Raw genomic sequence first — 23,354 nt, 5'->3', positions numbered from 1 at the left:
TTTGAGTGAGTAGTGCTGTAGCGCCACATACCAAGGTCCTGTGGGTGAGCTTTTTCCTGGCCCTCCAGGCAGAGGAGGCACCAGTGTGTGTCGAAGGATCCTTAAGGAGCCTTCGTTTGAATGAACTTTGGAGAAATAATGAATGGAAATGCTCACTAAATAAAATGTGTATCTAAACAAGATATATTAGCAACTGCTTGCATAGGCCAACATTATACAAGCTAATACACGCTAACATTGCTTACATCGCCTTACGTAGGGAGAGTGGTGGGGACGGATCGGGGTCACTATCTGCGCGCATGCAACTCATGAATGATTTTCTCTTTTAGATAGAATCATTAAGTGTGCCAGCTGTGAATGATTTTGTGAGGCAAGACTTGTCCCCCAAAAACGTACCCATAATGTTCGTTCAGCGTCAATGCACCCCTTTAAACTGGTCATGCTGGTGTTGTGAGTGTCCGAGCCAAGGACACTGGACATCATGTAATGAGCGATAGATGGGTTCTGCCGCCTCCTCATAAAATAAATAATTCGAATGGTCATTTTAATCTGCGATGATATTGCGAGGTTCATTTATGTAGACAAAATACATGGAATGATGGAGAACAAAACATTGTGGTCTTTGGTCAAATTGAAAGTAAAGTAAAATCATCTGTGGCAGTTGCTTGTCGCTTGATTTCTGTAATCTATAAATATAATAGATATAATAGATATAATAGATATTATAAATAAATATCTGCCAGCGCACAGAAAAATGATTTATACATGTGACAAGCAGTGGCGATTTTAGACCCTTTTTAAGGGGTGCTCAAGCACACCTACATTTCATCTCAACACCCCTAAAAATAATAATAATCAATTAAAAAATTAAAATTATTATTGTTTATTATCATTTGATGCTGGTAGTTCATGAAGAAAGGGACATCCTTATTTATTTATTTCATTCAATATTTTGCATAATAATACATAAATGTATTCATTGTTATCCAGTGAAATTAGGGATTTATTACAGGCATTGAAACTCACCTTTAGGTGAGCCTCACCTGCATGACTGTTATTAGCAAGGGGGTTTAGCACTTTTGCAAGGCACTGTATTCATTCATTGACACAAAATGCATAGAGTAAACACAAAATAAAAATGCTTGAACGTCTTCTGCACACAATCTAAACCAAGACCAAAACTATCGATTTTACCAATGTACCAATGCTTTCACACTGTACATCAACCAATTGTCATAGTGATTGACTGATTATAAAAAACTGTATCTATTCATTATCTTTTTTGTATCATTGATAAACAGTCTTTGTGCTGTTTTCTTATGCCTGCATAGCCATAAGTTAGTTCTTTGTAAGGTGCAACTAGGAAAGGCCTGTGACACTAGTGTTGGTCAGAGGTCAGAATATTACCAAAATGCGATGTGATAAAACCTTTAGACAAGCTGGGGATTTAACAAATCACCGCAGAATCCACACTGGAGAGAAGCCCTACAGCTGTGAACTCTGTGGTAAAACCTTTAGGCAGGCTAGTGGTTTAACAGTTCACCGCAGGATCCACACTGGAGAGAAGCACTAAGCAGCCCACGCTGACTATTTATGTCAAACAAATGACCTATTGAAGACTTTCTTGAACATCTATGATAGAAAAACCAATGGGGTGAAGTTGTCCCAGCAGTCAACACCTGAGAGAACTTCTGTAAGACCCACAGCTGGAAGAACTACTGGCCTGCACCTACTGGGACAGCACATGCAGAAGATCATTAATACATTGACTCATACTTTAAGTCAGGTATTTTATGGATACAATGTTGTACACTGTAACATAATGTTATGTTAAGTTTGGCAACTGAAGTGTTGAGATATAGAACTCATTAATGATTTTTCTATTTTAGAGAGAATCATTGAGTGTCCCAGCTGTGTAAGATTTTGTGAGGCAAGACTTGCCCCCCAAAAACGTACCCATAATGTTCGTTCAGCGTCAGTGCACCCCTTTAAAACGGTCATGATGGTGTTGTGAGTGCCCGAGCCAAGGACACTGGACATCAAGTAATAAGCGATAGAAGGGTTCTACGGCCTCCTCATAAAAGGAATACATATTTAGAATAGTAATTTTTATCAGAGATGACATTGCAAGGGTCAATTACGTATTGGCAAAATACATCGATTGATGTAGAATAAACCATTGTGGTCTTAGGTCAAATTGAAAATAAAGTCAAATCACCGGTTGCAGTTGTTTTGTCGCTTGAATTCTGTAATCTGTGCCCTTGCCTGAGACTGCAAACAATACAGGTGAAATCGGTGATCCATCGAAAACCATGGGTTTAGCACATTTGTTCATACTGAAATCACAAAACTCTTAGCAAACACTTGACACAAGTCTATGTATACTTTTTCCATTGCTTTCACACAGAATACATTGAATAACTACAAATGTTTTTTTTGTATCATTAGTTACATTTTGTGAACCAGCATACTACTGTCAGAAAAAAATGCTATTGAGGATCCGTTTTGGTTTTGCCCCTTTACCTCTGAGGTCAGATTTACATAACGGCCTAGTGGCTGGCACTGCACACCTTCGAGGATCACAATGTAGACTTACAATATAAATTGGTGTGTGAGTGTTGCCTATGAATATAATCCACAGCACACAATAGATTCTCAATGAGTTGTCAATGAGTAGGCCTACATGAGTATCTGTTGCATAAGCACACATTAAATCGCGGACCCATCATTATAGGACTGATGAGTGTAGCATCAGACCAACAACTAAATAGTTTGTGGCTGTCTTGATGTATTAGCGAGTGGTGCAGCACAGGCTACCGCTGCCATCTAGTGGTAAACTGGGGTAATGCACGCAACCACACATAACGAGTGGAATAAGTGGTTTTCAAAAGTGCAGTTATACACGTTCTGTTGCAGCAATTAACATGTTCTAGAAGAGGGGTTTTGTGTTGGCCTCAGAGGCATGTATACCAAAACATGACATGGTCATGTTATCATTCTTCATGTTGAATTTACATTCACACAGAGAAGCCTGACTCACCTTCTGAAGGGTATGACTTTACCCTCGGTCATCCAGCTTCATAGACAGAACCCAGTGACATGTTTTTTTTTTTCTTTTTCATTGAGTACAAATCTGAGAATGGGCAGTATTTTTGTGAGTCAATCTTCATACTAGTTGGTGAATGTGAAAATAGCCCAGCCTGGGTGTGTTGGCGTCTGTTTGCGGAGAGAGGCCCAGCTCTCTTACTGGATGATAAATGAAGAACCTTAAGGTTCCTTATATAACTAAGTATTTCGCAAACCTAGACTTTGTGTTCACAAAAAATGTTCACCTTTATTGGAACATTTCATATGAATCATCTAAGACCAGCAGATCAATGATCAGTAAATATGCAGGATGAAAAAGATAAATGAAGATAATGGAATAAATAGAATACAAACAAAGACTGATATGTCTCTGTGGTTTTATTTGCCCTGTAAATTGAAATCCATCCATGTGTAGTCAGATTTCACGTTCATCACACGAAGGCTCCCATTCACAAGCAGCACAGGGGTAGGAGCCTTTGCCATCTCTGAAAATCCCACAACAAATACAGTAACTTACATTAATACATGACATTTACACTGTGGTTTTCAAGCACTCTCCGTTTTATTGAATTGTGTCAGTGCATTTAGTCAAGATATTTGATTGGACAGTTATCTGAACATACATTATATTATACTATAGTATGTATTGTGTAGGCTTATCATATAACCTATAATTTTGGAGAAACCAAATCACTGTAAAGAGGAGTTGTATGCCAAATACGTTTTTGTCAGTGTTGTGTTTCCACAGTCAAAATAAACATGAGAAACATACACCTCTCAACAAATGATCAACATTACATGTGCAAAGAGGCCCATTATGACAGACAATGGATTTCATTCATATGTGAAAGCTGCAGATCCCCTAATGGCCAATCATACTTGATCATGGGCGGAGACTAGACAGAGAAGACTCCTTAAAGGCTCCAGAGAGACTAAAGACACTCAGCCAGAGAGACTACAAAGAGAGACTCAACCAGAAACAGCAGTAACCAGACAGAGGATCAACCAGAGACACTACTGAGACAGACTCAACCAGAGATACCACAGAGAGAGGCTCAACCAGAGACTACAGACACTCAACCAGAGAGACTCAACCAGAAACAGCACTAACCAGACAGAGCATAAACCACAGAGAGTACTGAGACAGACTCAACCAGAGAGACTAAAGAGAGAACCTCACCCAGAAACAGCAGTACCCAGACACAAGACCAACCAGAGAGAAACAAGCTTCCAGAGACTAGATACAGGATCCAGAGAGACCAGAGAAAGAACAAAGGGAGAGCTGAGTAATGGAGACACATCACTGTGATACATGTGGGAAGAGCGTTTCCTCATCCAGTAGCCTCAAGAAGCACATGAGGATTCACACTGGAGAGAAGCCCTACAGCTGTGACCTCTGTGGTAAAACCTTCAGGCGGGCTGACCATTTCAGAGTTCATAGCAGAATCCATACTGGAGAGAAGCCCTACAGCTGTGACCTCTGTGGTAAAACCTTTAGCCGGGTTAGCAGCTTCACAGTCCACAGCAGGATCCACACTGGAGAGAAGCCCTACAGCTGTGACCTCTGTGGTAAAACCTTCAGGCGGGCTGACCATTTCAGAGTTCATAGCAGAATCCATACTGGAGAGAAGCCCTACAGCTGTGACCTCTGTGGTAAAACCTTTAGCCGGGCTGACAATTTCACAGTTCATAGCAGAATCCATACTGGAGAGAAGCCCTACAGCTGTGATCCTTGTGGTAAAACCTTTCGACAGGCTGGGGATTTAACAGTTCACCGCAGAATCCACACTGAAGAGAAGCCCTACAGCTGTGACCTGTGTGGTAAAACCTTCAGGCGGGCTGACCATTTCAGAGCCCATAGCAGGATCCACACTGGAGAGAAGCCCTACAGCTGTGACCTCTGTGGTAAAACCTTTAGCCATGTTAGCAGTTTCACAGCTCACTGCAGAATCCACACTGGAGAGAAGCCCTACAGCTGTGACCTCTGTGGTAAAACCTTTAGCCGGGTTAGCAGTTTCACAGTTCACAGCAGGATCCACACTGGAGAGAAGCCCTACAACTGTGACCTCTGTGGTAAAACCTTCAGGCGGGCTGACCATTTCAGAGACCATAGTAGGATCCACACTGGAGAGAAGCCCTACAGCTGTGACATCTGTGGTAAAACCTTTAGCCATGTTAGCAGTTTCACAGCTCACTGCAGAATCCACACTGGAGAGAAGCCCTACTGTGACCTCTGTGGTAAAACCTTTAGCCGGGTTAGCAGTTTCACAGTTCACAGCAGGATCCACACTGGAGAGAAGCCCTACAACTGTGACCTCTGTGGTAAAACCTTTAGCCGGGCAAACCATTTCAGAGCTCATGGCAGGATCCACACTGGAAAGAAGCCCTTCAGCTGTGACCTCTGTGGTAAAACATTTAGCCAAGCTGGCAATTGCACAGCTCACCGCAGGATCCACACCGGAGAGAAGCCCTACAGCTGTGACCTCTGTGGTAAAACCTTTAGCCGGGCTGACAATTTAAGAGCTCATAGCAGAATCCATACTAGAGAGAAGTCCTAAAGCTGTGATCTTTGTGGTAAAACCTTTCGACAGGCTGGGGATTTAACAGTTCACCGCAGAATCCACACTGGACAGAAGCCCTACAGCTGCGACCTCTGTGGTAAAACCTTTAGCCGGGCGGACTATTTCACAGTTCACCGCAGAGTCCACACTGGAGAGAAGCCCTACAGCTGTGACCTCTGTGGTAAAACCTTTAAACAGACTGGGGAATTAACAGTTCATCGCAGAATCCACACTGGAGAGAAGCCCTACAGCTGTGACCTCTGTGGTAAAACCTTTAGCCAACCTGGCAATGTCAGAGCTCCATGCAGGACCCACACAGGAGATAAGATCTAAGCGCCCACACTGACTATTTATGTCCAACAAATGACATATTGAAGACTTTCTTGCCTATGCTTTTGGAAAGACCTGTCTGAGGGCATTACATTACATTTCATTAACTATGCGTCACGCTAAATACACCAGGTTGTGCACATAGAAAGTACAGCTGAAGATCAATAACCAGAACAAACAAGACAGGCAAGAATTATACTTTTTTATTCATTGTTGTTTACTATTTTGGTGTTTAGCTGTAGTTTCATGATCGTGTTTTTTTAATGATCTAAAATAAAGTCTTCATTTTTATTGTTGTTTACTTTATTATAGTGTTTATAGTTTCATGATCATGTTTTTTATTATCTAATTAAAGTCTTCATTTTGACACCATACTTTCAGCGTCAACTATCTCCATGGATACAATGTTTTAATATCACATTTTATTAAGTTTAACCTTTTTATTTACATATCAGGCTTTTAAAAAGTATACAACAATAATGATTCAGAGTTGATCATTTCTAATAAGCAAAAAACAAATAATAAAAATGTAAATGAATACAAAATATGACATTATACATTTAGAGCAAGACATTTGCTATTTTAATTACACCTATTGGTACCTTATCATTTGACTTGTCACCAACCATTCACTACATACAAATTAGAGTGTTCTTACATTCTCTGCATATTGAACTCCAATGATGAAATAGATCCCCAGTAGGGCGCCAACTCCCACTGAGATGTCCTCTACCTTTACAATGTCCTTTCCATCCATGGGCAGTCACATGTCACAATCAGCACTGAAGGGGTTCCCACTCATGAGCAGCACTCTGGTAGGAGCCTTTGTCATCTATGAAAAGCCCAAAACAAATACAGTAACTTACATTATTACATTTACACTTTGGTTTTCAAGCAATCTCCGTTTTATTTAACTGAATTAATGAATTAGTCAGTGCATCTGATTGGAAAGTTATCTGAATATCAATTATATTACACCATAGTACCTCTCACCAAATGATCAACATTACGTATGTAAAGTGGCCCATTATGACAGACAATAGATGTCATTTATATGTTAAAGTTGCAAATTTTCTACTGGCCAATCATAGTTGATCATGTGCGGAGACTAGACAGAGAAGACTCCTTAAGGCTCCAGAAAGACAGACACTTAACCATAGAGACTGCAGAGACTCAACAAGAGAGACTACAGAGAGAGACTCAACCAGAAACAGTAGACAGAGGATCAACCAGAGAGAAACAAGCTTCCAGTGACTAGATACAGGATCCAGAGAGATCAGACAGAGAAGAAAGAGAGAGCTGAGTTATGGAGACACATCACTGTGACACATGTGGGAAGAGCCTTTCCTCATCCAGTAGCCTCAAGAAGCACAAGAGGATCCACACTGGAGAGAAGCCCTACAGCTGTGACATCTGTGGTAAAACCTTCAGGCGGGCTGACCATTTCAGAGCCCATAGCAGGATCCACACTGGAGAGAAGCCCTACAGCTGTGACATCTGTGGTAAAACCTTCAGGCGGGCTGACCATTTCAGAGCCCATAGCAGGATCCACACTGGAGAGAAGCCCTACAGCTGTGACCTCTGTGGTAAAACCTTTAGCCGGGCTGACAATTTCAGAGTTCATAGCAGAATCCATACTGGAGAGAAGCCCTACAGTTGTGATCCTTGTGGTAAAACCTTTCGACAGGCTGGGGATTTAACAGTTCACCGCAGAATCCACACTGAAGAGAAGCCCTACAGCTGTGACCTCTGTGGTAAAACCTTCAGGCGGGCTGACCATTTCAGAGCCCATAGCAGGATCCACACTGGAGAGAAGCCCTACAGCTGTGACCTCTGTGGTAAAACCTTTAGCCAAGTTAGCAGTTTCACAGCTCACTACAGAATCCACACTGGAGAGAAGCCCTACAGCTGTGACCTCTGTGGTAAAACCTTTAGCCGGGTTAGCAGTTTCACAGTTCACAGCAGGATCCACACTGGAGAGAAGCCCTACAACTGTGACCTCTGTGGTAAAACCTTCAGGCGGGCTGACCATTTCAGAGACCATAGTAGGATCCACACTGGAGAGAAGCCCTACAGCTGTGACATCTGTGGTAAAACCTTTAGCCATGTTAGCAGTTTCACAGCTCACTACAGAATCCACACTGGAGAGAAGCCCTACTGTGACCTCTGTGGTAAAACCTTTAGCCGGGTTAGCAGTTTCACAGTTCACAGCAGGATCCACACTGGAGAGAAGCCCTACAACTGTGACCTCTGTGGTAAAACCTTTAGCCGGGCAAACCATTTCAGAGCTCATGGCAGGATCCACACTGAAAATAAGCCCTTCAGCTGTGACCTCTGTGGTAAAACATTTAGCCAAGCTGGCAATTGCACAGCTCACCGTAGGATCCACACCGGAGAGAAGCCCTACAGCTGTGACCTCTGTGGTAAAACCTTTAGCCGGGCTGACAATTTAAGAGCTCATAGCAGAATCCATACTAGAGAGAAGTCCTAAAGCTGTGATCTTTGTGGTAAAACCTTTCGACAGGCTGGGGATTTAACAGTTCACCGCAGAATCCACACTGGACAGAAGCCCTACAGCTGCGACCTCTGTGGTAAAACCTTTAGCCGGGCGGACTATTTCACAGTTCACCGCAGAGTCCACACTGGAGAGAAGCCCTACAGCTGTGACCTCTGTGGTAAAACCTTTAAACAGACTGGGGAATTAACAGTTCATCGCAGAATCCACACTGGAGAGAAGCCCTACAGCTGTGACCTCTGTGGTAAAACCTTTAGCCAACCTGGCAATGTCAGAGCTCCATGCAGGACCCACACAGGAGATAAGATCTAAGCGCCCACACTGACTATTTATGTCCAACAAATGACATATTGAAGACTTTCTTGCCTATGCTTTTGGAAAGACCTGTCTGAGGGCATTACATTACATTTCATTAACTATGCGTCACGCTAAATACACCAGGTTGTGCACATAGAAAGTACAGCTGAAGATCAATAACCAGAACAAACAAGACAGGCAAGAATTATACTTTTTTATTCATTGTTGTTTACTATGTTGGTGTTTAGCTGTAGTTTCATGATCGTGTTTTTTTAATGATCTAAAATAAAGTCTTCATTTTTATTGTTGTTTACTTTATTATAGTGTTTATAGTTTCATGATCATGTTTTTTATTATCTAATTAAAGTCTTCATTTTGACACCATACTTTCAGCGTCAACTATCTCCATGGATACAATGTTTTAATATCACATTTTATTAAGTTTAACCTTTTTATTTACATATCAGGCTTTTAAAAAGTATACAACAATAATGATTCAGAGTTGATCATTTCTAATAAGCAAAAAACAAATAATAAAAATGTAAATGAATACAAAATATGACATTATACATTTAGAGCAAGACATTTGCTATTTTAATTACACCTATTGGTACCTTATCATTTGACTTGTCACCAACCATTCACTACATACAAATTAGAGTGTTCTTACATTCTCTGCATATTGAACTCCAATGATGAAATAGATCCCCAGTAGGGCGCCAACTCCCACTGAGATGTCCTCTACCTTTACAATGTCCTTTCCATCCATGGGCAGTCACATGTCACAATCAGCACTGAAGGGGTTCCCACTCATGAGCAGCACTCTGGTAGGAGCCTTTGTCATCTATGAAAAGCCCAAAACAAATACAGTAACTTACATTATTACATTTACACTTTGGTTTTCAAGCAATCTCCGTTTTATTTAACTGAATTAATGAATTAGTCAGTGCATCTGATTGGAAAGTTATCTGAATATCAATTATATTACACCATAGTACCTCTCACCAAATGATCAACATTACGTATGTAAAGTGGCCCATTATGACAGACAATAGATGTCATTTATATGTTAAAGTTGCTAATTTTCTACTGGCCAATCATAGTTGATCATGGGCGGAGACTAGACAGAGAAGACTCCTTAAGGCTCCAGAAAGACAGACACTTAACCATAGAGACTGCAGAGACTCAACAAGAGAGACTACAGAGAGAGACTCAACCAGAAACAGCAGACAGAGGATCAACCAGAGAGAAACAAGCTTCCAGTGACTAGATACAGGATCCAGAGAGACCAGACAGAGAAGAAAGAGAGAGCTGAGTTATGGAGACACATCACTGTGACACATGTGGGAAGAGCCTTTCCTCATCCATTAGCCTCAAGAAGCACATGAGGATCCACACTGGAGAGAAGCCCTACAGCTGTGACCTCTGGTAAAACATTTAGCAAGGCTGGCAATCTCAGAGTTCATAGCAGAATCCACACTGGAGAGAAGACCTACAGCTGTGACCTCTGTGGTAAAACCTTTAGACAGACTGGGAATTTAACAGTTCACCACAGAATCCATACTGGAGAGAAGCCATACAGCTGTGACCTCTGTGGTAAAAGCTTTAACCACGCTTGCAGTTTTAGAGCTCATAGCAGGATCCACACTGGAGAGAAGCCCTACAGCTGTGAACTCTGTGGTAAAACCTTTAGCACGGCTGGTAATTTCAGAGCTCACTGCAGGGTCCACACTGGAGAGAAGCCCTACAGCTGTGAACTCTGTGGTAAAACCTTTAGACGGGCTGGGGATTTAACGGTTCATCACAGAATCCACACAGGAGAGAAGCCCTACAGTTGTGACGTCTGTGGTAAAACCTTTAGCCGGGCGGACAATTTCACAGTTCACCGCAGAATCCACACTGGAGAGAAGCCCTACAGCTGTGACCTCTGTAGTAAAACCTTTAGACATGCTGGGGATTTAACAGTTCATTGCAGAGTCCACACAGGAGAGAAGCCCTACAGCTGTGACCTATGTAGTAAAACCTGAAAGGCTGGCCCTTTCAGAACTCACTGCAGGACCCACACAGAAGAGAACATCTAAGCAGCACACACTGACTATTTATGTCTAACAAATGACATATCGAAGACTTTGCATAGACTCTGGCATATCTATGATAGAAAAACCAACAGGGTGAAGTTGTAACAGCAGTCACCACCTGACAGAACCTCTGTATGACGCACAGCTGGAAGAACTACTGACCTGCACCTACTAGGACAGCACATGCAGAAGATCAATTACCAGAACAAGCAAGACTGACAAGAATTATACCGTATATTTTATTGTTGTTTACTTTATCATAGTGTTTATAGTTTGATGATCATGTTTTATTGATTATCTAATTAAAGTCTTCATTTTGACACAATACTTTCAGAGTCACTCCAAAATTAGGCTCGATACCGAAGGTACAAAAACAAATTTTAAACTTTTATTTTGAAAGCGCGACAAAGAAGATATAGGGTCAATATGTCCCCCCCAATGTCAAAGTAAATCCTCTGTCATTGTAGAGAACCATTGAGTGTCCCAGCTGTGAATTATTTGATGAAGTAAGACTTGCCCCCAAAAACGTACCCTGTTATGCTGGTGTCGTGAGTGATCGAGCCAAAGACACTGCGACATCAGGTATAAGCGATAGATAGGTTCTGCCACCTCCTCATAAAAAGAATACATATTTAGAATGGTCATTATAATCTGCAATGTTCATCTGGTTCATTTATGTATGGGCAAAATACATTGAATGATGGAGAATAAAACATTGTGGTCTTTCGTCAAATTGAAAATTAAGTGAAATGACCCGTGGCAGTTGTTTGTTTCTTGAATCCTGCAATCTCTGCCCTTACCTGAGACGGCAAACAATACAGGTGTTGTACCAAAATCAGTGACCTATCAGAAACAGATTGGCAGTGTGGCAATCAACAACAAAAAATTACAATGGGATTAACACCAGGGGCGTCGTTAGACCCTTTTTACTGGGACACGTGCCCCAGTATTAATCTGCTGTGCCCCAGTAAAATCTAAAGTTTGAGTTTTAACAATTTACTTCATTAGTCATGGCATTAACTTAGATTGATAATCCTGGAAAACATGTACACAGTATCCCAATCAACGCCAGGGGGGGTATTCCAGAAAGCAGGTTATGCAACATAACTGGATAAATTAACCCAACAGCTGATTTGCAATGTTGCTACAACGCTGGGTGTCATCTGGGGAGTTAATTTACCCGGGCATGTCACATGACCTGCTTTCTGGAATACCCCCCAGGCATCGGACTCGGCACACAAGTCAGAATTGAGGTAGACCAAGAAAATATTACAAAACTAAAGATAGTTTCTAAACGATAGGCCTACCCATCATCTTATTTTGACTAAAACATAAAAACAATATTACTTGAAGTTCAGAAAACAGTATTTGCACTCAAATAAATGTGAAAAAAACACGAGTGCCTGCATTAGCTATTTATGTCCCTGGCAAAGCTAATATCAAACTTGCATCCCTGTACTGTTGTAGAGAGGGTTAAGCAAGGGGAGTTTCTGTAGCCTGTGTATTGAGCGCAGCAAGCTTGAAATACAAAATAGGGAAATGAATTAGGGGCCTGTGTCCCAGAAGAGTTTTATGTCTAACAACGCCTCTGATTAACACATTTCTAAGTACTGAAATCACAAAACTCTTAGCACACAGTTACCACAAGTCTGTGGACTAAACTGGATACTTTTGTCATTGCTTTCACACAGAATGCATTGAATGACAATATATATTTTTTTTAAATCAATATAGTTAAATTTTTTGAGACAGCGTAGTCCTGCCAGCAAATTTAGCTTCAGAAGAGATTATAAATGAGTATATGAGCATCTGTACGGGCTACCGCTGTCATCTAGTGGTAGACTGTGGTAATGCAGGCAACCAGACCGTGTTTTGTCATGTGTGGAATAAATCAGAATCAGAATCAGAATGGGATTTATTCGCCATGAAAGTTTGCACAGACAAGGAATTTGCTTTGGCAGGAAGGTGCATACAGTAAACATATAGGAATCTTAAATTTAAATATGTGGTCTAACTATACTAAAGATACATAAACTAGCAATACTAAGTGGAATATAATTAAAATAAAATATACAATAAAGTAAAATATAAGTTGCCAATTTACAATATAAAATACAATATAAAACACAAATAATTACAGGAATTGAGTGTAGTGCAAAATGTAAATAGTTTTTAAGGACATTCAGTCAGTGTGAGCTTTGGCCTTGTTGAGGAGGCCAACAGCGGAAGGGAAGAAACTGTTTGTATGGCGTGAGGTTTTGGTCCTGATGGACCGCAGCCTTCTGCCAGAGGGGAGGGACTGAAACAGGGAATGTCCAGGGTGGGAGGAGTCAGCCACAATCTTATTCGCCCGTCTCACGGTCCTCGAGGTGTGCAGGTCCTCGAGGGAAGGCAGATTGCGGCCAATCACCTTCTCTGCAGTGCGGATGACACGCTGCAGCCTGCTCTTGTCCTTGGCAGTGGCAGCAGCGTACCAGGTGGTGATGGAGGAGGTGAGGATGGACTCAATGATGGCTGTGTAGAAGTGCACCATCATTGTCTTTGGCAGGTTGAATTTCTTCAGCTGCCGCAGGAAGTACATCCTCTGTTTAATTGTTTATGAAATCCCCAATGAGCCACACGAAGTGCAGTGATACAAGTACCAGAACATGAAATCAAGACATCTTCATGTTAAATTTACATTCACACAGAGAAGCCTGACTCACCTTCTGAAGTATGACTGGTATGACTTTCCCTTTGTTCATCCAGCTTCATAGACAGAACCCAGAGACGTGTTTTTTTGTTTTTTTATTGAGTAAAAATCTGAGGATGGGCTGTATTTTTGTGAGTCAATCTTCATAATAGTTGGTAAATGCGAAAAGAGTCCAGCCTGTGTGTTGGGCGTCTGGTTTTGGAATGTCAGAATCACAAAGCTGTAAGAACCTTAAGGTTCCTTATAGAAATTGTATTTCGCAAACCTGGACTTTGTATTCACAAAAAATGTTTACCTTTATTGGAACATTTACATTGAGTCATTTTACATTAAGTCTTTTAGCAGATGCTCTTATCCAGAGCATTTCTTATGATTAATCTTAGACCAACAGATCAATGATCAGTAAATATGCAGAATGAAAAAGATATGATGATTGATGGCTGATTGGATGTTGCAGTGTTGTGGTCTTGTGACGCCCAGACTGATGGCTTATTGGATGTTACAGTAGGTGTGTTCGACTTCATGCAGCGCCCGCATCGCCTGCAGGCGCCTGCCTGACTTGAAACAGCCAATGGCATTCTCAGCTTCAAGGCAGCCGGCTGCAGCCGACTGTCGGCGCCCCCGGCGCTGCATGAAATCAAACACACCTAGTGTTGTGGTCATGTGACCCCCAGACTGATGGCTGATTGGATGTTACAATAGGTGCGTTCGACTTGACCCGACTTCATGCAGCGCTGCAGCCGGCTGCAGGCGGCTGACTTGAAACAGTGAATTCTGGTTAGACTTTTTGTCCGACTTGAGACGAAGCAGAGGATACGTCACTGTGACGTCGCCATCAAAGTACCGTGAGATCGACACAAGAACTTCCCAGCTATGTATCCGAGCGCATTTTCTCAAGAGCAACTGCACAGGTTCAAGTGACGACACAGCTATTTCATGATTGGCCAGACACACACAACAACTTTGACGCATTTTGTAATATTCGGACACCTTCAGTGTCAATATTCCGCACCTATTCCAGCTTCTCGTGGTTTGCTGTGTTGATGTCAGTCATGGCCGATCAAGCGCTGTTTGCTTACTTTGCTTTATTTATAATTAAACTTAGTCTTTCCGTTAGTGAAGAGCTGACTAAAACCCTTTCTTCAACACATTTTTTATTCAATTAAACTTTTTTGAGCGTTGACGAAACTGAAGGTGTCTGAATATTACAAATATTTCACTTTGATGGCGACGTCACAGTGATGTATCCTCGGCGCTGTCTCAAGTCGGACAAAAAGTCTAACCAGAATTCACTGTTTCAAGTCAGCCGCCTGCAGCCGGCTGCAGCGACGCATGAAGTCCGGTCATGTCGAACGCATCAACTGACAGGATGTGTGTGCGTGCGACTCTCTACTGACAAGGCCGGTGGCAGAGACCACTGGACACTGTGTGTATACATGTGTGAACCTGTGTGTGTATTCATGTATATATGTATATGTGTGTGTGTGTGTGTGTATAAGTGTGTGTATATGTGTGTATACGTGTGTGTGTATAAGTGTGTGTGTGTGTGTGCTGAAGCTTCAGAATGTCACCCTCTCACACTTTTAGACACGGCTGGAGTTCGAACATATTTTTAACACAGATGTTGTTAAGATTATTTTACAGTTCCTCTTTTTAGATCATGTGAATAACCTACTACTTGCTCTGTCTCTCTCTCTCCCTCTGTGTCTCTCTCTCTGTCTCTCTCTCTCTGTCTCTCTCTCTGTCTCTCCCTCTGTCTCTCTCTCCCTGTGTGTCTCTCTCTCTCTCCCTCTGTCTCTCTCTGTCTCTCTCTCTCCCTCTGTCTCTCTCTCTCTGTCTCTCTCTGTTGGTCTCTGTGACAGTTTCATATAATAGTCTCCTGGTTTTACTCACTGAAATAAAACCCATATAGAATACCTGTGTTTGCAGGTTATTTGAAACAGTGTTTTTATCAGAGGACCTGTGTGTGTGTATGAGTGTTTGTTTGTTATCACCCTGGGCCTTAGGGGAGATAGTTGTCATGGTAATCGCGGTGGAGAATCTGTAACCGGGAAGAACAACTGCTCATTTCCTCTTTTTACGTTTTTAAACCTAACAGGCAGAACACACACCCACACCCACAATTAGAGTTCCTCTGTACCTCTGTCAGTCCAGATGCAAACACGCTCACACACTCTCACACTCTCTCACACATTCTCTCTCACACTCTCTCACACACAAACGCTCTCACACACAGAAGGTGAACCACACAGAAGAACTTCAGAAAGGTACAGTCTTCCATCCCTCGCTCTTTTTCTGCAGTTTACAGAACCTGCTTGACTAACCCCTCCCTCTATCTTACACTCTCTCTCTCTCTTTCTTTTCTCTCTCTCTTTCTCACCATTCACTCATTCTCAGGACAGCCATGCCTTCACCACCCTTCCTCCTCCTCCTCCTCCTCTCCGGGGGTCAGAGTTCAGATCCGGGGGCGAGGGCTGAGTGGGGGACTGCGTGCGGCTGTGACGTGCGTCAGGTGTGTGACTGCTCCTCCAGGAACCTGAGCCTCATCCCCCAGGTCCCTCTCCACGTTGTCGCCCTTGACCTGTCCCTCAACCGCATCGCCGCGGTGACCGACGCTGACCTCGCCGCCTACGCCCGCCTGACCATCCTGCGTCTCCACGGCAACCGCCTCCAGAGCGTGGCGGGGAGGGCGTTCCGGTCGCTAGGGAAACTGGAGCGTCTGGACCTGTCGGCCAATCGGTTGGCCAGCCTGAACGCTGACTGGTTCACAGGGCTACTGTCTCTCACACACCTCAACCTGCTGGACAACCCCTACAGGTACATGTGTGTGTGTGTGTGAGGGAAGGAGTGTGTGTGTGAGGGAAGGAGTGTGTATGTGTGTGTGTGAGGGAAGGAGTGTGTATGTGTGTGTGAGAGGGAAGGAGTGTGTGTGTGTGTGTGTGAGGGAAGGAGTGTGCAGTGTTTCCCCTATGTTGATTTTACCATGGCGGCCCGCCACGGTTACATTTCTGCCGCCACGGTATCAGAAATAGGGCTGTACAAAATGTTAGGCCGTCTGTCAGCCGTGATTGTTAGAGCGCATGTCGCACTTCACAGCGCAGTTGAGATTGCGCGTGTGCGTCCTTGAGAACTGAGAAGTCGTATAACTTATGTTGTCAGTTCATTTAAGCCTGTTATTGTATTAGTCTATAGTTCTTGCAAATTTAAATCAAGTTAACTGGTGATTTTCGTTGTTTATATTCTTCCCCTGCTAGCGAAATTGCACGTCTGTTGATTCGATAGCGATTGCTGCCCTTGCTCACGTTTGTATTTTAGGTGCATTATTATGCTTAAGTAGCCTAGTTTTGATGAATAATAGTGGGTATATTGTTATTATTTGCTACAGAAGGCTTAGCCTATCAAGATCAAATGAAGCAGACAGTGTACATGCTTCCGGGTGGCCTACCTTAATCTATAGGCTAGGCCACTGCATTTACAATAAGTTGTTACGTCAATTATTAATTGGCAGCATTTATGCCATTTAGAACATACTGTAAGGTGTCTTTAAGTATGCACATTTTATTTATTTAGGGGAAATAATACGAACATATGTGCAATATTACATTAGCTAGAGAGAGAGAGAGAGAGAGAGTTTGAAGGAGGGAGTGTGCGCTATGTTGATCTCACCCCTGCCCCGCCCAGGTCCCTGGGCCCCCGCCCCCTGTTCCAGGGCCTGCTGTCCCTACGGACCCTCCACCTAGGTGGCCCCTCTCTGGAGGAGATCCAGAGCCACGACCTGGCAGGGGTGGGCCGGCTGGACCTCCTGGAGCTGCACGCCAACCACCTCCGCCACTACGACCCGGGTTCCCTGTCCCGGCCCTGGCCCCTGGGCGCGGCCACCCTCAGCCTGCGGGAGCCCTTCCTGACCAACCAGACGCTGGCGGAGGCTGTCCTGGACGACGTGTCGTACCCGGAGACTCCGCTGACCCTGTGCGACCTCCAGATGGCCGGGAACGCGTCGGTGCGTCCGCTTGCTGCCGTGGCACGGCGCCGCGTGCGCTCGCTGTCGCTAAGCAACACCTCGCTGTCGGATGAAACGTTGGTCGACTTCCTGGAGGTGACGGACGGGTCGCCGCTCAGCTTCCTGTCGCTGCAGGATGTGAGGTTGGTGGGGACGGGGCACCTGGAGCCAGCACGGAAGACACAGCATGTGGGGCTTGACACGTTCTACCTGAGGAACGTGAAGATCGTCAACTTGTACCACTTCAGCTCCATGCAGCAGCTGGGGTTCCTGCTGCAGTATCCCCGACAGGTGTCTGTCATCAAGGCCAAGGTGAGGGGGGGGGGAGAAAGGGGGGAGGGGGGGGGATCTTAACATCCCAGATTCAGATCCATTCTCTGCTCTGGCAGAGATGGGACTTCACAATTAATTTTTCAGAAAAATATCTGTACATTCTACCTTCTCACATTTTCATGCCAGGCTTGTTACTTAAGTTTTAGTCTGTATTTGGTGGCATGATCAATATGTAACAGATCTTGTTCTGCGTTGTGTCTATGTGAGTGAGGCACACACTGGAGTCGAGTTGAGTTGGTTTATTTCTTATTTGGGAGATAAAAAACACGGGCGTCACACACAGTCCACATAGAATCTCTCTCCACTCAGCTCCGAGCATCCGTGCTCACTCAAGCAAGCTTCATAAATTATTATTGTATTATAAATACATGTGGAAGAAATTAATTAAATAAAAACACAGTTTATAAAATATATACACCAATACAGTAATACGTTTTTTTTCTTCACAATGCATCAATTGACGTTTTCTTCTCACACTCATCAACTCATTTTCTGTTTTACACAATAAGAAAAGTCAAAAACACATAACAGGCATACCTTATTTGGGAGATAAAAAACACGGGCGTCACACACAGTCCACATAGAATCTCTCTCCACTCTACAAAATAAAGGAAGCAAATGCTTAACTACACATATAAATCACACAGCTGCATTCAAAAAGTCAACACAGACAAGCAGCAATCTTTTTTCCCCTGCTAAAACTCTCGCGGCCGGGAAACCCCGTAGTAACTGCCGCTAGCCTAAAGCTAGTTCATAAAACATTTTTATAACACATAAAAGTCCGTTTTTTTCAACAGTTTAACCAGCTTAAAGTTATCTGTGAAGCATGAATTTCTCCCGCGTGCCTAAAAGCACGTCATAAAGCAGTTTGAATTATAATGTATCATTTAAGAGCAACAAATAAAAAGTTTATAAAAAAATCAACGGGAGAGAGATATAAAACATAACTTACCAGCTCCGAGCATCCGTGCTCACTGAAGCTGGACACACAGGTGCAACGCTAAAATTACTCCCCAGGGAAACAAAAGGATATGCTATGGAAAATAACAATGTGGGACCTATTTACACTTGGAAACTATTTTGGGGAGTTCACAATGAAAAAAGGTGTGGATAATGACCAAAAATAAAATGAAAATAAAATAAAATTTAGCTCGGCTACAAATACCAGGATAAATATTATTTATACGGCTGTGAAAAGTAACGCCTTAACGCGTTATGATTAAATTACAGGATTAATTCGTTATTTTTGTTTAACGCATTTAACGTAATATATCCACAATTCCATTCCTCCATCTGCAACTTCTGGATGAGAATTTCGTGTTCCAAAAAAACTAAGATAGAACATCCAATAAAATATACTAGTGATATGCACACTCTGGGAAGATGTTATCGCTCTGCATAAGAGCGTCTGCTAAATTACTGAATGCTAAATGACTGAATGTTATCGTTTCACCGCAGCAATACCAGCCTAAAGTAATCTATACCACCTCAACGCGAAGCATGCGTTGGTCGGCGAGGGGAGTTCGAGTAGAATGCGCCAAACCACCCTCACTGAACAGCGTAGGGCCCTCACTAAGTCTGCCTGTGACAAAGTGACTAGCACAGATGCCAAATATATTGCAAAAAGCTGTAGACCGATTGATATTGTTGAGGACGAGGGGTTCACCGCCGTGTGACGGGTGACTTGAGCATCAAGGTAGGCCTACCGCAAAATCAAAGACGCACACTAATGACGAAAATTCGGAAAATCGGTAATAGCCTATGTAATTAATCATGATTAATCCACAGAAACTTGTGATTAATTTGATTAAAATTTTTAATCATTTAACAGCCCTAATTATTTATTGAAATTGCTGTTTAATTTCACGCACAACAAACGTAAGCTAGTCTATGAAGCTACCATGGAGCTGTGCTCTTGTACTCGGCTCTGCTGTAATCTACTCTGTTTTAGGATTCGCTGTTCCCCTTTCCTTTTCTCTTCTCTCCTTTCAATGTGTGTGAACAAAAGGTTTTTAATAGGTTGGAAAAAGAAAGTTTCCCCAAAACATTTCTACAGGTGAAAAAAAAATCGCAAAAAAGGTTTCTACAGGTTGAAGTTTTTTTTTTAAAGGTTACTAAAAAGGTTTGCATCATTGACTATACTGTAATCTAGAGTAAAAAGAAAAAGAATACAAAAAAGTTTAGATTTTCTTTTTTCGAAAGCCTCTCCCCCCTCTTTCTGTCTCTCTCTCTCCTCTCTCTTCTTTCACCTTGTGAAAAAACCTTTGAAAAAACATGTAATTTTTTGTGTCGGGTTTAAAACAATTTCATTTTTTGATGTGATTTCAAATGAAATGTAATGTTTTCGAAAAAAAGGTTTGAAATAAAGTTTCACAAAAGAAGTTTCCATCATTGATAAGTACCCCCCTCCCTCCTCCATCCCTTTGTCTCCCCCTCCCCTCTCTCCTCTTTCCCCCACTCCTCCCCTCCCCTTCCCCAGGCCTACGTCCTCCACTGCTTCACCTCCGTCCTCCTGACCAACCTCCAATACCTGGACCTGAGTGAGAACCTTCTGACCGACCAGACCCTGAAAGAGACGCTCTGCTACGGGGCTGGCTTCCTCCGGAAACTCCGGGTCCTCAACGTCAGCTCCAACTCCATCCAGTCCCTGGCCCTGGCCGGCCGCCTGGTGGCACGCCTGGACAGGCTCACTCACCTGGACCTCAGCGGGAACGCCCTGGCCTCCATGCCCGGGGCCTGCTCCTGGCCGGCCTCCCTCAGGTTCCTCAACCTCTCCTGGGCCTCGCTGCGGAGGGTCACCCCTTGCCTGCCCAGCACCCTGGAGGTAGGGGCGCGCTGACGCCACCGGCACACACTAAGAAGTCTGTGTTACTGAGGACTGGGTTTAACAGCCCCTTAAAGCAGGTCTAGGTTCTAGATCAGGGGTGTTCCCCCCTGGTCCTCAGGGGACGCTGTCCTACATGTTCTAGATCAGGGGTGTTCCCCCTGGTCCTCAGGGTCCGCTGTCCTGCATGTTCTAGATGTTTCCCTGCTCTTGCACACCTGATTCTAATGAATGGGTTGTTATCAAGCTTCCACTGAGCCTCATAATATATGTAAAACATCATATAAACATAAGATCCCTATAAAAAAATATACGTATATTTGTGCTTTCTTCATATAAAAAAAGATATTTAACCTCTGACATGCATGTGTGTGTGGAGGTTTTGGACCTGAGCCACAACGACTTGACCAGCCTGGGTGTGGTGCTTCCCAGGCTGAGAGAGCTGCTCCTCCCTGGGAACAAGATGCTGGCTCTGCCCTCCCCCTGGAAGACACCCAACCTGGAGCTGCTGGTCGTCACCACCAACGCCCTCAGCGACTTCTCCCCCGACGACCTACGACCTTTCGGGCGTCTGCGAGAGCTGCAGGCCGGCGGAAACAACTTCCTGTGCTCCTGCTCCTTCGTGGCGTTCATGGCGACGGCGTTGTCCGGGGCGACGGTGGAGGGGACGGGACCGGGAGGTGTGGGGGTGCGTCTCACGGACGATCCGGACAGCTACGTCTGTGACTCTCCGCTGTGGGCGCGGGGCGAGAGGGTGGGCGGGGTAAGGTTCTCGGTGGTAGACTGTCACCGCCTGGCGTTCGTGGCGTCTCTGTGTGGCATCTCCCTCCTCGCCGCCGGCCTCCTCGCTGCCCTCCTCCACCGGCTGCACGTCCTCTGGTACCTCCGGATGATGTGGGCGTGGCTATCTGCCAACCGCAGCGCCAGGCGCCGCCGCCATCGCCAAGACCGCAGCCGTCTCCTCGGCACCGACGACGCCGTCAGTGACTCCTCGCGGTTCAGCTACGACGCTTTTGTCTCCTACAGCGAGCAGGACGCCGACTGGGTGGAGCACTTCCTGGTTCCGGAGCTTGAAGAGGACTCCAGCTCCCAGGATGCACCTCTGTCCCTCTGCCTCCACAAGAGGGACTTCCTGCCGGGCAAGTGGATTGTCGACAACATCCTCATCGCCATGGAGAACAGCCGGCGCACCATCTTCGTCCTGTCGGGGCACTTTGTGCAGTCGGACTGGTGCCGCTACGAGCTGGAGTTCTCACACCTGCGGATGTTCCAGGGCGACCAGGACGAGGCGGCCATCTTGGTTCTGCTGGAGCCGCTGGGGGAGAAGGACGTCCCCCGCAGGTTCTGCCGGCTCAGGAAGATGATGAGCTCCAGAACCTTCCTGCAGTGGCCCCGGGAGGAGCAGGGGAGGGAGGAGTTCTGGAGCAGCCTGAGGACTGCTGTGAGGGGGGATGACTGAACACACACACACACCTGTACACACACACGTGTACACACACACACACACCTGTACACACACAAGTGTACACACACACCTGTACACACACACGTGTACACACACACACACACACACCTGTACACACACACCTGTACACACACACACACACACCTGTACACACACACGTGTACACACACACACACACACACCTGTACACACACACGTGTACACACACACACACCTGTACACACACACACACACCTGTACACACACAAGTGTACACACACACCTGTACACACACACGTGTACACACACACACACACCTGTACACACACACCTGTACACACACACACACACACCTGTACACACACACGTGTACACACACACACACCTGTACACACACACGTGTACACACACACACACACCTGTACACACACACCTGTACACACACAGGAGCATGCAAGCAGATTGACACTGATACGTGGGTTTTCTATAAATGTGTGAGGTTGTCTCTTGCTGTGGTCAAGTGGTCACGCAGCAGGTCTCGGACAATACACATATAGATAGGAGAATGTGCTACTTTCACCTTTAGAAAGAGCAACATGCAGAAAATAGTACAAATGATGAGTGATGAATGAACCGCTTGGGTTGTTCTCACTGTGCATTAAGTTGTGGAATGTATACCGTTTAAGGACATGTTTTGGGGGTTACTATGTTTGTATGGTTCAGCTCATGCATATAATGTTCATCTGATAGACATGTTTGTCAGTCACGCCAACCACTTTGCCTGTCGTGGTGACCTGATCCGAGCAGCTCGATTAATAAACAAAGTCAACTCTTTTTCATTGCGGTGCGTTCCTTGGCCCATCCTCCGACAGAATATCATCTAACAGACACAGATCATTTCTTTCTACGAAGGGTACGCCTGCCAGCCCTGTTTGATGACCCCCTATCCTGACCCGAACACACGGCCACAGAATACATTTAATGTGGCCCTAAACAGAACAAAGATAGAAATGACCTTTGGAATCTTGAAAGCACGCTTCAACTGCCTGCATGGCGTCCGAGTGGACCCAGACCGGGCTGGTCAGATGGTGACAGCCTGTCTTGTGCTCCACAATGTGACCTCCATAACAAGGGAGAGAGCCCCACCTGTCAGTCAGCATCCCCCAGATGTGGGAGATCCCTTCACCCTTCAC

General features: G+C 44.4%; 3 protein-coding genes, 1 long non-coding RNA gene and 1 pseudogene across 4 annotated transcripts; 4 read left to right on the top strand and 1 right to left on the bottom strand.

Annotated features, from left to right (window-relative positions):
* The first annotated feature begins 4,376 nt into the window (after positions 1–4,376).
* On the top strand, positions 4,377–5,981 carry LOC146253854 (uncharacterized). The gene is made up of 3 exons (XM_084676658.1): positions 4,377–4,501; positions 4,586–5,093; positions 5,679–5,981. Exons 1-3 carry the CDS (start codon positions 4,377–4,379, stop codon positions 5,979–5,981), a joined length of 936 nt encoding a protein of 311 aa, XP_084532784.1.
* A 1,303-nt stretch (positions 5,982–7,284) lies between these two features.
* On the top strand, positions 7,285–8,805 carry LOC146253853 (uncharacterized). Its single transcript, XM_084676657.1, has 3 exons — positions 7,285–7,745; positions 7,914–8,085; positions 8,503–8,805. The coding sequence occupies exons 1-3, from the start codon at positions 7,285–7,287 to the stop codon at positions 8,803–8,805; spliced, it is 936 nt and encodes a 311-aa protein (XP_084532783.1).
* A 1,303-nt stretch (positions 8,806–10,108) lies between these two features.
* Positions 10,109–10,817, top strand: LOC146253852 (uncharacterized; annotated as a pseudogene).
* Positions 10,818–15,964: 5,147 nt separating this feature from the next.
* LOC146253850 (toll-like receptor 2) lies at positions 15,965–22,287 on the top strand. The gene is made up of 4 exons (XM_084677644.1): positions 15,965–16,377; positions 17,242–17,872; positions 20,373–20,717; positions 21,097–22,287. Exons 1-4 carry the CDS (start codon positions 15,965–15,967, stop codon positions 22,174–22,176), a joined length of 2,469 nt encoding a protein of 822 aa, XP_084533770.1. The 3' UTR covers positions 22,177–22,287.
* On the bottom strand, positions 18,118–19,130 carry LOC146253851 (uncharacterized). Its single transcript, XR_014731666.1, has 2 exons — positions 18,846–19,130; positions 18,118–18,491 (listed from the first exon to the last, which is right to left on the bottom strand). It is a non-coding gene; the product is annotated as an uncharacterized LOC146253851 (long non-coding RNA).
* Positions 22,288–23,354: the final 1,067 nt, after the last annotated feature.

This window comes from Hypomesus nipponensis, chromosome 17 (assembly GCF_054491055.1).
Source record: "Hypomesus nipponensis isolate SF chromosome 17, ASM5449105v1, whole genome shotgun sequence".
Classification (NCBI taxonomy): Eukaryota; Metazoa; Chordata; class Actinopteri; order Osmeriformes; family Osmeridae; genus Hypomesus; species Hypomesus nipponensis.
Note: the sequence above shows the minus strand (reverse complement) of the source record. Positions and strands in the feature narration are given on the sequence as shown.